This window comes from Budorcas taxicolor, chromosome 4 (assembly GCF_023091745.1).
Source record: "Budorcas taxicolor isolate Tak-1 chromosome 4, Takin1.1, whole genome shotgun sequence".
NCBI classification, from domain to species: domain Eukaryota; kingdom Metazoa; phylum Chordata; class Mammalia; order Artiodactyla; family Bovidae; genus Budorcas; species Budorcas taxicolor.
Genome location: NC_068913.1, coordinates 115,065,837 through 115,081,105, shown reverse-complemented (window position 1 = coordinate 115,081,105; position 15,269 = coordinate 115,065,837). Strand labels below are relative to the sequence as shown.

General features: G+C 47.7%; 1 protein-coding gene across 1 annotated transcript; it reads right to left on the bottom strand.

The window, feature by feature from the left end:
• Positions 1–10,839: 10,839 nt before the first annotated feature.
• On the bottom strand, positions 10,840–14,340 carry TMEM176A (transmembrane protein 176A). Its single transcript, XM_052639155.1, has 6 exons — positions 14,133–14,340; positions 13,560–13,670; positions 12,393–12,449; positions 12,017–12,229; positions 11,370–11,480; positions 10,840–11,026 (listed from the first exon to the last, which is right to left on the bottom strand). Exons 1-6 carry the CDS (start codon positions 14,325–14,327, stop codon positions 10,985–10,987), a joined length of 729 nt encoding a protein of 242 aa, XP_052495115.1. The 5' UTR covers positions 14,328–14,340; the 3' UTR covers positions 10,840–10,984.
• Positions 14,341–15,269: the final 929 nt, after the last annotated feature.

Here is a 15,269-nt window from a genome sequence, read left to right as displayed (position 1 = left end):
CAGCATCAAAGTCTTTTCCAATGAGTCAATTCTTCACATGAGGTGGCCAAACTATTGGAGTTTCAGCTTTAGCATCATTCCTTCCAAAGAACACTCAGGGCTGATCTCCTTCAGAATGGACTGGTTGGATCTCCTTGCAGTCCAAGGGACTCTCAAGAGTCTTCTCCAACACCACACTTCAAAAGCATCAATTCTTCGGCACTCAGCTTTCTTCACAGTCCAACTCTCACATCCATACATGACCACAGGAAAAACCATAGCCTTGACTAGACAGACCTTAGTCGGCAAAGTAATGTCTCTGCTTTTGAATATACTATCTAGGTGGGTCATAACTTTTCTTCCAAGGGGTAAGTGTCTCTTAATTTCATGGCTGCAATCACCATCTGCAGTGATTTTGGAGCCCCCCAAAATAAAGTCTGACACTGTTTCCGCTGTTTTCCCATCTATTTCCCATGAAGTGATGGGACCAGATGCCATGATCTTCGCTTTCTGAATGTTGAGCTTTAGGCCAACTTTTTCGCTCTCCTCGTTCACTTTCATCAAGAGGCTTTTTAGTTCCTCTTCACTTTCTGTCATAAGGGTGGTGTCATCTGCATATCTGAGGTTATTGATATTTTTCCCGGCAATTGATTCCAGCTTGTGTTTCTTCCAGTCCAGCATTCCTCATGATGTACTCTGCATGTAAGTTAAATAAGCAGGGTGACAATATACAGCCTTGTCATACTCCTTTTCCTATTTGGATCCACTCTGTTGTTCCATGTCTAGTTCTAACTAATGGAGTATTACAGCCATTAAAAAAATACATTTGAATCTGTTCTAATGAGGTGGATGAAACTGGAGCCTATTATACAGAGTGAAGTAAGCCAGAAACAAAAACACCAATACAGTATCAGTTCAGTTCAGTTCAGTCACTCAACGTGTCCAACTCTTTGCGACCCCATGAATTGTAGCACGCCAGGCCTCCCTGTTCATCACCATATCCTGGAGTTCACTCAGACTCACGTCCATCGAGTCCGTGATGCCATCCAGCCATCTCATCCTCTGTCATCCCCTTCTCCTCCTGCCCCCAATCCCTCCCAGCATCAAGTTTTATCCAATGAGTCAACTCTTCTCATGAGGTGGCCAAGTACTGAAGTTTCAGCTTTAGCATCATTCATTCCAAAGAACACCCAGGACTGATCTCCTTTAGAATGGACTGGTTGGATCTCCTTGCAGTCCAAGGGACTCTCAAGAGTCTTCTCCAACACCACAGTTCAAAAGCATCAATTCTTTGGCGCTCAGCCTTCTTCACAGTCCAACTCTCACATCCATACATGACCACAGGAAAAACCATAGCCTTGACTAGACAGACCTTAGTCAGTAAAGTAATGTCTCTGCTTTTGAATATGCTATCTAGGTTGGTCATAACTTTTCTTCCAAGGAGTAAGCGTCTTTTAATTTCATGGCTGCAGTCACCATCTGCAGCGATTTTGGAGCCCCCAAAAATAAAGTCTGACACTGTTTCCCCATCTATTTCCCATGAAGTGATGGGATCGGATGCCATGATCTTTGTTTTCTGAATGTTGAGCTTTAAGCCAACTTTTTTACTCTCTTCTTTCACTTTTATCAAGAAGCTTTTTAGTTCCTCTTCACTTTCTGCCATAAGGGTGGTGTCATCTGCATATCTGAGGTTATTGATATTTCTCCTGGCAATCTTGATTCCAGCTTGTGTTTCTTCCAGTCCAGCGTTTTTCATGATGTACTCTGCATAGAAGTTAAATAAGCAGGGTGACAATATACAGCCTTGACATACTCCTTTTCCTATTTGGAACCAGTCTGTTGTTCCATGTCCAGTTCTCACTGTTGCTTCCTGTCCTGCATACAGATTTCTCAAGAGGCAGGTTAGGTGGTCTGGTATTCCCATCTCTTTCAGAATTGTCCACAGTTTATTGTGATCCACACAGTTAAAGGCTTTGGTATAGTCAATAAAGCATAAATAGATGTTTTTCTGGAACTCTCTTGCTTTTTCCATGATCCAGCAGATGTTGGCAATTTGATCTCTGGTTCGTCTGCCTTTTCTAAAACCCGCTTGAACATCAGGGAGTTCACGGTTCACGTATTGCTGAAGCCTGGCTTGGAGAATTTTGAGCATTACTTTGCTAGCATGTGAGATGAGTGCAATTATGCGATAGTTTGAGCATTCTTTGGCATTGCCTTTCTTTGGGATTGAAATGAGAACTGACCTTTTCCAGTCCTGTGGCCACTGCTGAGTTTTCCAAATTTGCTGGCATATTGAGTGCAGCACTTTCACAGCATCATCTTTCAGGATTTGAAACAGCTCAACTGGAATTCCTTCACCCCCACTAGCTTTGTTTGTAGTGATGCTTTCTAAGGCCCACTTGACTTCACATCCAAGATGTCTGGTTCTAGATGAGTGATCACATCATCATGACTATCTGGGTCGTGAAGATCTTTTTTGTACAGTTCTTCCGTGTATTCTTGCCACCTTTTCTTAATATCTTCTGCTTCTGTTAGGTCCATACCATTTCCGTCATTTATCGAGCCCATCTTTGCATGAAATGTTCCCTTGGTATCTCTAATTTTCTTGAAGAGATCTCTAGTCTTTCCCATTCTGTTCTTTTCCTCTATTTCTTTGCATTGATCACTGAAGAAGGCTTTCTTATCTCTTCTTGCTATTCTTTGGAACTCTGCATTCAGATGCTTATATCTTTCCTTTTCTCCTTTGCTTTTCACCTCTCTTCTTTTCACAGCTATTTGTAAGCCCTCCCCAGACAGCCATTTTGCTTTTTTGCATTTCTTTTCCATGGTGATGGTCTTGATCCCTGTCTCCTGTACAATGTCACGAACCTCATTCCATAGTTCATCAGGCACTTTATCTATCAGATCTAGGCCCTTAAATCTATTTCTCACTTCCACTGTATAATCATAAGGGATTTGATTGAGGTCATACCTGAATGGTCTTTCTTCAATTTGAGTCTGAATTTGGTAATAAGGAGTTCATGATCTGAGCCACAGTCAGCTCCTGGTCTTCTTTTTGTTGACTATATAGATCTTCTCCATCTTTGGCTGCAAAGAATATAATCAATCTGATTTCGGTGTTGACCATCTGGTGATGTCCATGTGTAGTCTTCTCCTGTGTTGTTGGAAGAGGGTGTTTGCTATGACCAGTGCATTTTCTTGGCAAAACTCTATTAGTCTTTGCCCTGCTTCATTCCGCATTCCAAGGCCAAATTTGCCTGTTCCTCCAGGTGTTTCTTGACTTCCTACTTTTGCATTCCAGTCCCCTATAATGAAAAGGATGTCTTTTTTGGGGTGTTAGTTCTAAAAGGTCTTGTAGGTCTTCATGAAACCGTTCAACTTCAGCTTCTTCAGCGTTACTGGTTGGGTCATAGACTTGGATAACTGTGATATTGAATGGTTTGCCTTGGAGACGGACAGAGATCATTCTGTCATTTTTGAGATTGCATCCAATTACTGCATTTCGGACTCTTGTTGACCATGATGGCTACTCCATTTCTTCTGAGGGATTCCTGCCCGCAGTAGTAGATATAATGGTCATCTGAGTTAAATTCACCCATTCCAGTCCATTTTAGTTTGCTGATTCCTAGAATGTCGACGTTCACCCTTGCCATCTCTTGTTTGACCACTTCCATCATGGACCTGACATTCCAGTTCCTATGCAATATTGCTCTTTACAGCATCGGATTTTGCTTCTATCACCAGTCACATCCACAACTGGGTATTGTTTTTGCTTTGGCTCCATCCCTTCATTCTTTCTGGAATTATTTCTCCTCTGATCTCCAGTAGCATATTGGGCACCTACCGACCTGGGGAGTTCCTCTTTTGGTATCCTATCATTTTGCCTTTTCATACTGTTCATGGGGTTCTCAAGGCAAGAATATTGAAGTGGCTTGCCATTCTCTTTTCCAGTGGACCACATTCTGTCACACCTCTCCACCATGACCCACCCATCTTGGGTTGCCCTGCAGGCATGGCTTGGTTTCATTGAGTTAGACAAGGCTGTGGTCCTAGTGTGATTAGACTGACTAGTTTTCTGTGAGTATGGTTTCATTGTGTCTGCCCTCTGATGCCCCTTGGAACACCTACCATCTTACTTGGGTTTCTGTTACCTTGGACGTGGGGGTATCTCTTCACGGCTGCTCCAGCAAAGCACAGCCGCTGCTCCTTACCTTGGATGAGGGGTATCTCCTTACCGCCACTGTTCCTGACCTTCAACGTGGTATAGCTCCTGTAGGCTCTCCTGCGCCTGTGCAGCCACCGTTCCTCCCAGCTGCGGGCCTTGTCCTTGGGTGTGCATGGCTCCTTCCAGCTGCCTCCCCTGGCCTCGGGCTCGGGCTCGGGGTTGCTCCTCAGGGTCACCACCCCTGGCCTCGGGCGTGAGGTGACTTCTCCCGGCTGCCACTGGCCTCGGTCGCAGGGTAGCTCCTCCTGGTCGCCGCCCTGACCTCGGATGCAGGGTGTCTCCTCTCGGCCGTTCCTGCGCTGTCGCAGCCTGTCACTCTAGGTCGCTGCCCCTGTCCTCGGACGTGGGTAGCTCCTCTCGGCCGCGCTTAGGGAGCCGGCTCTCGCAGCCGCCAGCCCTTAGGGAGCGGGCTCTCAATACAGTATATTAATGCATATATATGGAATTTAGAAAGATGGTAATGATAACCCTATATGTGAGACAGCAAAGAGACACAGATGTATAGAACAGTCTTTTGGACTCTATGGGAGAGGGCGAGGGTGGGGTGGTTTGGGAGAATGGCATTAAAACATGTATATTATCATATGTGAAACGAATTGCCAGTCCAGGTTTGACACATGATACAGGGTGCTCAGGGCTGGTGCACTGGGATGACCCAGAGGGATGGTATGGGGAGGGAGGTGGGAGGGGGGTTCAGGATGGGGAACACATGTACACCCGTGGCAGATTCATGTCAATGTATGCAAAACCAATACAATGTTGTAAAGTAAAAAAAAAAAAGTTCTTCTAAAAAAATAATAAAAATAAAAAGTCTCTTTTTAAGAAAACAAAAACAAAAACAAAAACAAATGAATCAGTTCTTCACATCAGGTGGTCAAAGTATTGGAGCTTCAGGTACAGCATGAGTCCTTCCGATGAGTATTCAGGACTGAACTTTAGAATGGACTGGTTGGAGCTCCTTGCAGTCCAAGGGACTCTCAAAAGTCTTCTCCAACACCACAGCTCAAAAGCATCCATTCTTTGGCGCTCAGCTTTCTTTATAGCCCAACCCTCACATCCATACATGACCACAGGAAAAACCATAGCTTTGACTAGATGGACCTTTGTTGGCAGAGTGATGTTTCTGCTTTTTAATATGCTGTCTAGGTTGGTCATAGTTTTTCTTCCAAGGAGCAATGTCTTTTAATTTCATGGCTGCAGTCACCATCTGCAGTGATTTTTGAGCCCCCCAAAATAAAGTCTGACACTGTTTTCACTGTTTCTCCATCTATTTCACATGAAGTGATGGGATCAGATGCCATGATTTTCGTTTTCTGAATGTTGAGCTTTAAGCCAACTTTTTCGCTCTCCTCTTTCACTTTCATCAAGAGGCTCTTTAGTTCTTCACTTTCTGCCATAAGGGTAGTGTCATCTGCATGTCTGAGGTTATTGACATTTCTTTTGGCAATCTTGTTTCCACCTTGTGCTCCATCCCAGCCCAGTGTTTCTCATGATGTACTCTGCATAGAAGTTAAATAAGCAGGGTGACAACATGCAACTTTGAAGTACTATTTTCCCAATTTTGAACCGGTCCATTGTTTCATGTCCAGTTCTAACTGTTTCTTCTTGACCTGCATACAGGTTTCTCATGAGGCAGGTAAGATGGTCTGGTATTTCCATCTCTTGAAGAATTTTCCACAGTTTATTGTGATCCACACACTCAAAGGCTTTTGCATAGTCAACGAGGCAGAAGTAGATGTTTTTCTGGAGCTCACTCGCTTTTTTTATGATCCAATGGATGTTGACAATTTGATCTCTGGTTCCTCTGCCTTTTCTAAAACCAGCTTGAACATCTGGAAGTTCACAGTTCACGTATTGCTGAAGCCTGGCTTGGAGAATTTTGAGCATTAATTTGCTAGTGTGTGAGATGAGTGCAATTGTGTGGTAGTTTGGAACATTCTTTGGCATTGTCTTTCTGTGGGACTGGAATGAAAACTGACCTGTTCCAGTCCTGTGGCCACTGCTGAGTTTTCCATATTTGCTGTCATATGAGTGCAGCATCATCTTTTAGGATTGGAATTCCGTCACCTCCACTAGATATGTTCAAAGTGATGCTTCCTAAGTCCCACCTGACTTTACACTTGAGGATGTCTGGCTCTTGGTGAGTGAATGTATACACATCTGTAAATGAGTTGGAGATGCTGAGATAAGGATGGACAAATAACCACAAATTTGTCTCCTTATCATTATGAATTATCATGAGAATAAAACTGATCTTTGCTTTTCTGTGTGCGGGTCTTTGTATTTTAATACATTCATGTAACCAGTACCATGATCAGGACAAAGACCAGGACAAAGACCATACCATCATCACCACCCCCTCACCCCCTGCCAAACTCCTGTGTGCTGGCTTCTTTTTTACTCACAACGAAATGTTGATGCACAACATTGTTCATATGTTAAATATAATTGTGTGTTAGTTGCTCATTCGTGTCCAACTCTTTGTGACCCCATCGACTGTAGCCCACCAGGCGTCTCTGTCCATGGAATTCTCCAGGCAAGAATACTGGAGTGGGTTGCCATTCCCTTCTCCAGGGAGTCTTCCCAACTGAGGGATCGAATCTGGGTCTCCTGCATTGCAGGCAGATTCTTCACCATCTAAGCCACGAGGGAAACCCAAATATAAATACAAATATAAAATTTAAAAATATTGTGCCACTTTCCAAAATCACTGCAGATGGTGATTGCAGCCATGAAATTAAAAGACGCTTACTCCTTGGAAGAAAAGTTATGAGCAACCTAGACAGCATATTCAAAAGCAGAGACATTACTTTGCTGACTAAGGTCCGTCTAGTCAAGGCTATGGTTTTTCCAGTGGTCATATATGGATGTGAGAGTTGGACTGTGAAGAAGGCTGAGCGCCGAAGAATTGATGCTTTTGAAGTGTGGCGTTGGAGAAGACTCTCAAGAGTCCCTTGGACTGCAAGGAGATCCAACCAGTCCATTCTGAAGGAGATCAGCCCTGGGATTTCTTTGGAAGGAATGATGCTAAAGCTGAAACTCCAGTACTTTGGCCACGTCATGCGAAGAGTTGACTCATTGGAAAAGACTTTGATGCTGGAAGGGATTGGGGGCAGGAGGAGAAGGGGATGACAGAAGATGAGATGGCTGGATGGCATCACTGACTCGATGGGCGTGAGTCTGAGTGAACTCCGGGAGTTGGTGATGGACAGGGAGGCCTGGTGTGCTGCCATTCATGGGGTCGCAAAGAGTCGGACACAACTGAGTGACTGAACTGAACTGAACTGGCTTGCCATCATGGTTTCTGATGAGAAGGGTCATTTGGATTCTCTATAGGTAATAGGTCATTTTTGTCTGGCTTTTTTCAAGATTTTTGTTTGCCTTTAGTTTTTAGCCACAAGACAGCTCCTCCAGTGCAAGGTACGGGGTCCTGATTCCAGGAGGGAACTAGTGCAATGTGAGAAGGAAGGAGAGCCTGACTGTACAATGGCCACAAGTGACCTCTTTATCTCTAGGAATGCTCTTTGCCTGAAAGTCTGATTTTAATGGCACTGTGTCAGTTCAATTGTTAATTCTTTTCCCCCATCCTCTTACTTGCAATCTTTCCATACCCTTGTTTTTGATATGCTCCTTGTAAATAGTATATGGGTGAATTAAAAAAGAAACCACAATCCATGTGCTTCAAACGGACTATTTTGCCCATTCATATTTATCACAGTTCCTCATATAATTTAATTTATAGTCATTTTCTATTTTTTGCTTCACTGATTGATTTTTTTCTCCAAACTGAAAGTTAAAATTGTAAGATTGTTTCTGTTCTTTTTTTTGGTCTATTTTATTTTTATCAAACTCTAGTTGATTTACAATGTTGTGTTAGTTTCTTGTGTACAGCAAGCAGACTCATATATATACATATATAGTTTATGACAAGATATTGAATATAATTCCAGGTGCTTTATAGCAGGACCTGGCTATTTATCCATATTATATATAGTAGTTTGTATCTGCTAATCCTAAACTCATAATTTATCCCTCTCCACCCTCTTTCCCCTTTGATAACGAAGTTTATTTTCTATGTCTGTGAATCTGTTTCTGTTTTGTAAATAAGTTCATTTGGGTGTTTTACATTTCACATATAAGTGATATCATATGATATATTTCTCAGTCTGACTGACTTCACTTAATATGATAATCTCTAGGTCCATCCATGAACTAATGAAATAATGAACTAAATGAAATAATGCCATTTGCAGCAACATGGATGGACTTAGAGATTATTAAATTAAGTGAAGTCAGTCAGGCTGAGAAATAGAATATCATATGATATCACTTATATGTGAAATCTAAAAAACTCAAATGAACTTATTTATGAAACAGAAACAGATTCACAGACATATATATGAAGAAGGCAATAGCACCCCACTCCAGTACTCTTGCCTGGAAAATCCCATGGACGGAGGAGCCTGGTGGGCTGCAGTCCATGGGGTCGCTAAGAGTTGGACACAACTGAGCGACTTCACTTTCAATTTTCACTTTCATGCATTGGAGAAGGAAATGGCAACCCACTCCAGTGTTCTTGCCTGGAGAATCCCAGGGATGGGGGAGCCTGGTGGGCTGCCATCTATGGGGTTGTGCAGAGTCTGACATGACTGAAGCGACTTAGCAGCAGCAGTAGTATATATATATATGTATGTATATATATAAACATAAATAAAATATTATATATATATGTATAAATACAACATCTTCTTTACCCATTCATCTGTCAATGAACATTTAGGTTGCTTCCATGTGTTGGCTATTATAAACAGTGCTATGAATATTGGGGTGCATTTATCATTTTGCATGTCTGTAGCTTTTCTTTTTTATTGACATGTATCATTTTGAATTAGAATTTTCTCCAGATATATATCCAGCAGTGGGATTGCTGGGTCATATGGCAGCTCTATTTTTAGTTTTTTAAGAAAACTCCATACTATTTTCCATAGTGGCTGGACCAACTTACATACCCACCAACAGTGTCGGAGGGTTCCTTTTTCTCCTCACCCTCTCCAAACCTTATTATTTGTAGACTTTTTGATGGTATCTGTTCTGACTACTGTGAGGTGATATCTCATTGTAGTTTTGATTTATATTTCTCTAAAAATTTGCAATGTTGAACATCATGTATGACAAAGGTTAAATATAATCAATATCTTTAGCTCTTTTCTCAACTAGACTCCAGGACTGTTGCTTAGAGAGTCCCATGGACAGAGGAGCTTTGTGGGCTGCTGTCCATAGGATCACACAGAGTTGGACATGACTGAAGTGACTTAGCCTGCACGCTTGCATTGGAGAAGGAAATGGCAACCCACTCCAGTATCCTCGCCTGGAGAATCCTAGGGATGGAGGAGCCTGGTGGGCTGCCGTCTATGGGGTCGCACAGAGTAGGACACGACTGAAGCGACTTAGCAGCAGCAGACAAGAGGGAGTCATGTAATGTTGCAATTTCTTTTTAGTTAATGCCATTTGACAGATTTAAGACATTCTCTTTGTTTTTTAAAAATTTACTTTGATGTGTTTAGATGATAATTTCTTTTTATTTACTTTGTTTTGTATTTGTCGTGCTTCCTTTCTCTGAGAATACTTTCCTCTTGTTGACACTGCTGTGTATCCTTTTGCTCTAATAAAACTCAGCGGGGAGTACAACTCAATGTGGAGTTCGTTCCTTCAAGCGAAGCACTGAGTGTGTGGGTGGCGGTGGGACTCCGAATGGGCAGATGCTGGTTTCAAGACTCAGTTCTCTGAATTCATGCTCCTGCTTCTATTAAGGCTTATTCAGGTTGGCCATGAATTTAAAAACACATGACTCCTATTTTATCCAGAAGTTATACGTATCTTTTTTCGTGGGTGGTAGTGATTTAGTTGCTAAGTCATGTCCAACTCTTGCAACCCCATGGACTGTAGCCCACCAGGCTCCTCTATCCATGGGATTCTCCAGGCAAGAAAACTAGAGTGGATTGCCATTTCCTTCTCCAGAGGATCTCCCTGATCCTGGAATAGAACCCTGGTCTCCTGCATTGCAGGCAGATTCTTTACCGACTGAGCTGTGAGGGAAGCCTCCCCCCCGCCTTTTTTTTTCGTGGGACAAGTATCCAAGGTTTGTATTTCGTCACACTGTTGGATGCTCTAGCTTTATAAAAAAAAGATTTCTGAAATGATTGCATCTCAGTGTTATCTTATCTAATTCTTAATATTTCCAAACAGTCAAAATTAAAAAACGTCCAACTCTCAAATGGTCAAGGATTTACCCTCTTAACTCTGAATTGTGAGTAGCCGGGCTCAGAGTCTCCATTCCTTTTATCCATCCCTGGTTATTTGAACCTAGAGTTCCCAGTACCAGCCTTAAAGAGACTCTGTTTTCAGGGATGGGTACTCTAGCCCCAGAGAGGGGTTAGGAGTGGGAGGATCTTCCTAGCTTTGCTGTTGGCTCATTCTCCTCTGTCGTCCTCCAACCAAGAGAAATACCCTAGGCAAGAAGCTGGGAGCAACAATACAGGAGTTTATTATCATCAGTACTCAAGAGGGGCATGAGGCAGGCAGGTGGTGAAGGCGAGCCGGAAATAGGCAAGAACAGCTGAGACGGTGGAGCAGGCGGCGGCTGTGGCCATGCGGGAGGATCACTGGGGCAGACAGAGCCTCTCTTCCTGGCCTGGCTCTTCTCCCACGAGGCAGATGCTTGGACACCCAGTCCAGGTGGGAGCTCCAGGCATGAGTCCTCCAGAGAGGCAGGGCTGGATCTCACTCACTTCCGGCAGTTTCTTCCAAGGGAAGGTCTCTTTTCTAAGGGAAAAGGAGAGGGTGAGACAGCCCACGGGGGAGAGACAGTATAAACGCTCTCCTCCAGAGCAGCTCAGTTCTGGAGTCAATCGGATCTGACATCAGCCTCGTGCAAAGAGCCCCAGGTCCCACCATGGACCTGCACGTCCCTGGCTCCATAGGGTCTTTGGACTGGGTACCACTTAGTCAGGGATAGGAGCTCTCTGGGCTGGGCCACCATGGGGGTAGAAAGACAGGAATCATGCCCATTGAGACTCTCTGTAAGGACCCTTTTCTCCTCCCTAAACCACCCACTCTCCATTCCTGTTCCCTTGCTGCCCTCACCACACAAGCTTTAGGGACTCACCTCCTTACGTCTGTATCTTCTCCAGCAGCACAGACACAGGGGCAGCAGAGACGCCAGAAGCAGTAGAATCCAGACCCCTAACAGCATGGCATTGATGCTTATGAACAGGGCCTGGGGACAGAGGACCAAAGCCGTGAGCCCCCAGAGTGACTGTTGCCACGTGGAGTCTGTGTCCCCCTTCCGCATGGCACAGGGTCACTCTCCACCCCATTCTTCCCATTCCCCATGTCTGTAGCTTCCAGGGTTGGAGAGGTGGGATGAAGAAGGAGCCCTGTGTTGGGGGGTCTGTGGCTGTAGCATGGAGAGAGCACGTCGGTTTCCTTATCAGAAAGGGACAGGCTTGGGCAGTGATCTGTTTTCCCTGACAACTCCGAGACCTAAACGGGCATTGAACCCCTACGCACCCCGTCCCATATGTGCAATACTAGCTCTATTGGCTCATTTATTCTGAGTTCGACATTTGTATTTCCCATGGATCTGTAACTGCCCACAAACTGCAGGGACTGCTTGTGTTTTGTTCACTGCCATGTCTGTTTCTCAGGGCAGAACAGGTCACACCCTCTTTGATGGATGGCCTCCCTCCCGTCCAGGGTCGGATTGCCCCCACCCCATCCCCCACCTGCTGCTGTGTGTCCCTGCCCAGGTACCTTCAGCATGTTCACGTAGGCGGTGCACTGTTGCAGCCTCCCGAGGTCTGGACTCAGGGGGCTGGGGGCCCCTGTGGGCCTCCAGGAGGGGGAGACATTACAGATGCCCTTATAGAAAATAAAGTGGTACTCATAGAATCTTCCAGCCCCGATTATGATGGCAGCAGTGGCCGTGGAGAAGGCTGCCAGGGCGAGCAGGGTCCTCAGCAGGGCCTGGTGAGGAGCAGACACAGAGAGACCTTGGAGACTCAGTTTCTCTGGCACCCACCCTGGGGCCAGGGGTGGGAGTTGGGGAGGGGCATGTGATGGAGCCAGAGGCTTGGGAAGGCCTCCAGCTTCTGGGCCTGCTGTTCACCCTTGCCCTTCCCCAACTCACCCAGTAGATGCCACCTCGTTTCTCGTAAATGAAGGCGACAGCTCCAGCCAGCACAGCCTGGGGAGAGGTTGAAGCTGCAGGGTTTGTGCAGAACCCCCAACTCCCCCATCCCCTGCCTCCCCCCCCCAGCTGCCTGCTTCCTTTTTCCTCCATGACTCCCGCAGTCGTCTAGCTGGCCCTTCCCCACAGCACTCTGCACAGGCCTGAGGTCTGTGGTCTGTAAGATTACGGGGAGAGTATTGAGGCCTGAATTAAAACTCCTGAGGCTGTAGGACCCTCTACTTAGGAGACATCAGAGAAATGCTCATGGTCAAGTCAGGAGTGAGCCCTCCTTTCCCCTCCAAACTCTCTCTTTCGAGGCAGCACCAGGGGCTTTACAAAAGCTCCAGGGTGGTGGGGTGGAAGGTCCAGGTTGTTGGAGGAGCTCTCGGTACAGGATGAGGGTCAGCCGTCTCTGGGTGGGCATGGGCGCCCATTCCAACAGCTCAGCCTACCGCCCAGCAGGCCTTCCAGGACAGGAAGCCTGGTCAATCCTGGAGGAAAGTGGATCAGGGTCCTGTCTGGCAACGCTGTAGCTCATCTCAGTGTGTTTTTGCCATGGGGTGGATGAGGATGGTTACTTTTGGCTCCTCTCTTCATATGTGCGCTTTGCTGTTGTTCTGTGTGTGGGCAGGATACGGGGTGCCTCGGTCCTGCCATGACCCGCCCCCCCATCTCCTGCTGCAGGTGGCATACCTCCTTCTGCTGACATCACTACTGTGGTCCAGGGTTCCCCTCCCCCGAGAGCCCGGTGTGCAGGACCCGCAGAGGACCATGTGAAGCCAGCAGGAGGTGCCCCTGGCTTGCACATCCTCCGGCTCATCCTGCCTCCCCCATCTCAAAGCAGTGCCAGAGTCTAGAGATGAGCCCACCTAAGATCCTCAGCTGATCTGCTGAAGGTGGGAGAAGTGGTGGGAGAGGCCCTGGGCAGCGGCCTGGGAGACCTGACCGGTGACCATGTCCCTCCCAGCCCTTGGCTCAGCTGGTTGCTGTCAGTAGAAGCAGGGCATAGGCCTGGAGGAGCCGGGGTTGTGTTCGGGTGCTAACAGTCCACATTTTGCTGGGTCGATGGTAGCGGCCTCTCTCTCCTCGGGTCCATTCTTCCCGCTGTCCTCCCGCCCCACTCACCACAGCCCCCGTCCAGATGGGAGCTCCCGAATTCCTCAGGGTGGTGGAGGAGAAGATGTAGAGGAATCCTCCCAGGACCCCGCTCAGCACCCCCAGCACCATCTGCATCACCTGAAAGATGAGAAACCTAAGCACACGAATCCCGGGAGCAACCCTCTGTGCCTAAGTCTCAGGGTAGTTTTGGGGAGACCTGCCACTCCAGGTATTAACAGTTAGAACCTCATGAAAGAGAGAGAAAAAGAGGGGGGAAGGGAAGGCAGAGGAGAGGAGGGGAGACAAGGGGAGGGGAGGGAGAGGATGAACTCAGGGCTCTCCCAGCTGGGACTTTAAATGGTCAGGGGCTCCTTTGCACCCTTCAGCCCATAACCTACCCTACCTACAGCTCTCACTGAGAGGTAAGTGGGGGGAAAAGCAGGAACTTGATCTCCGCTTAGAAGATAAGACTGGCTTAGCATCCTGTTCGGAGTGAGGCTGGCACGGAGCTTGCATAGCGAGGGGAGAGGGGCTTCCCCTTCCAGGTCTGGGGAGCCTGGGCACCTGTCCACGCCCCTCGCGGCTGGCAGCCTTACTCACCCAGGAGGTCACCAGCAGCCTGTGGCGGCCCAGGGCCTGGGAGGTGGCGTGGGGCCTGGGCAGGAGGAGAGGCTGCAGCAGGGAGCACCCGCCTAGCAGGAGCTTGGCCAGACCCGACTCGTGGTGGAAGTGCAGCTGGATGCAGACAGGCTGGGGAGCCCTGGGGGCCGCCTCCCTGTGGTCCACTGTCTCCATGCCTCTGGACACCTGCCTGGCAGGGAGGAAGGGAGTGTCGGGGGCGAAGAGTGGGCAGGAGGAGGTTGGCACGGATTCCACAGGAGCTGGCGGAGACCCCCCCACACCACCCTGGGTCACAGAGCAGCACCCAGGACCTGTCTTGAGGGGGCATCTCATGAAGGATGCTTGAGTCTCCCGAGGCTGGGGCCACTGCTTGGTTCATGGGGCCTCCCCTTCACCCCAGACCTTCCCTTCATCCTCCTCCCACCACCTTGGGGGCTGGACCAGGCCATGGCCCAGAGTTCTCACTTCTCCCCTCTGCCCCCAGCAGGCTTGTGGCACCCCAGTACCCCCGCCCCTGGCTCCTCTCTCTGCCTCTTCCCCTTCGGAGCCCTCTGGCTGCTGGGCAGAACCGAGTCCTGGCTGCCTGCTGAACTTCTCCAGAAGCAGCTGTTCCCTAGCTGAGTCTGGGGACCCTCCAGCAACCCCTAAATACTTCTCTCCTCACCAATGGCTCCTCAGTCCTGTTCTAACTGCCCTCCCCACCCCACCAACCCAGGATGAAGGATGAAGCCATGGGTGGAGATGGAGACCAAAGGTGGGAACTATTTGGCATCAGTGCACCTGGCCCCCCACACCTGTACCTTCCTGGAGGCCCCTCCTCTGCAGGGGAGGTTGGTCCCTCCCTCTCTCCCTGCCCAGCAAGTTCTGGAGGGCCTGTGGCGGCAGGGTGGGGCCTCCTCTGAGAAGGGTCTTGGGGGAAAGGGTCCCCCCAGGCTATGGACCTGCCTTACCTGCTCTCCTTAGGGACCGGCAGTGGAGAATGGTGGGCAGGGCTGGGGAGACCCGAGCAGGCAGAAGCGGGAGGCACTTGGTGGAGTGCCAGCAGGGAAGGATGAGGCAACTTCCCAGCTGGAGCATAGGGCCCCTCCAAGGTTTTCCAGCTTCTGGGGAAAGCTG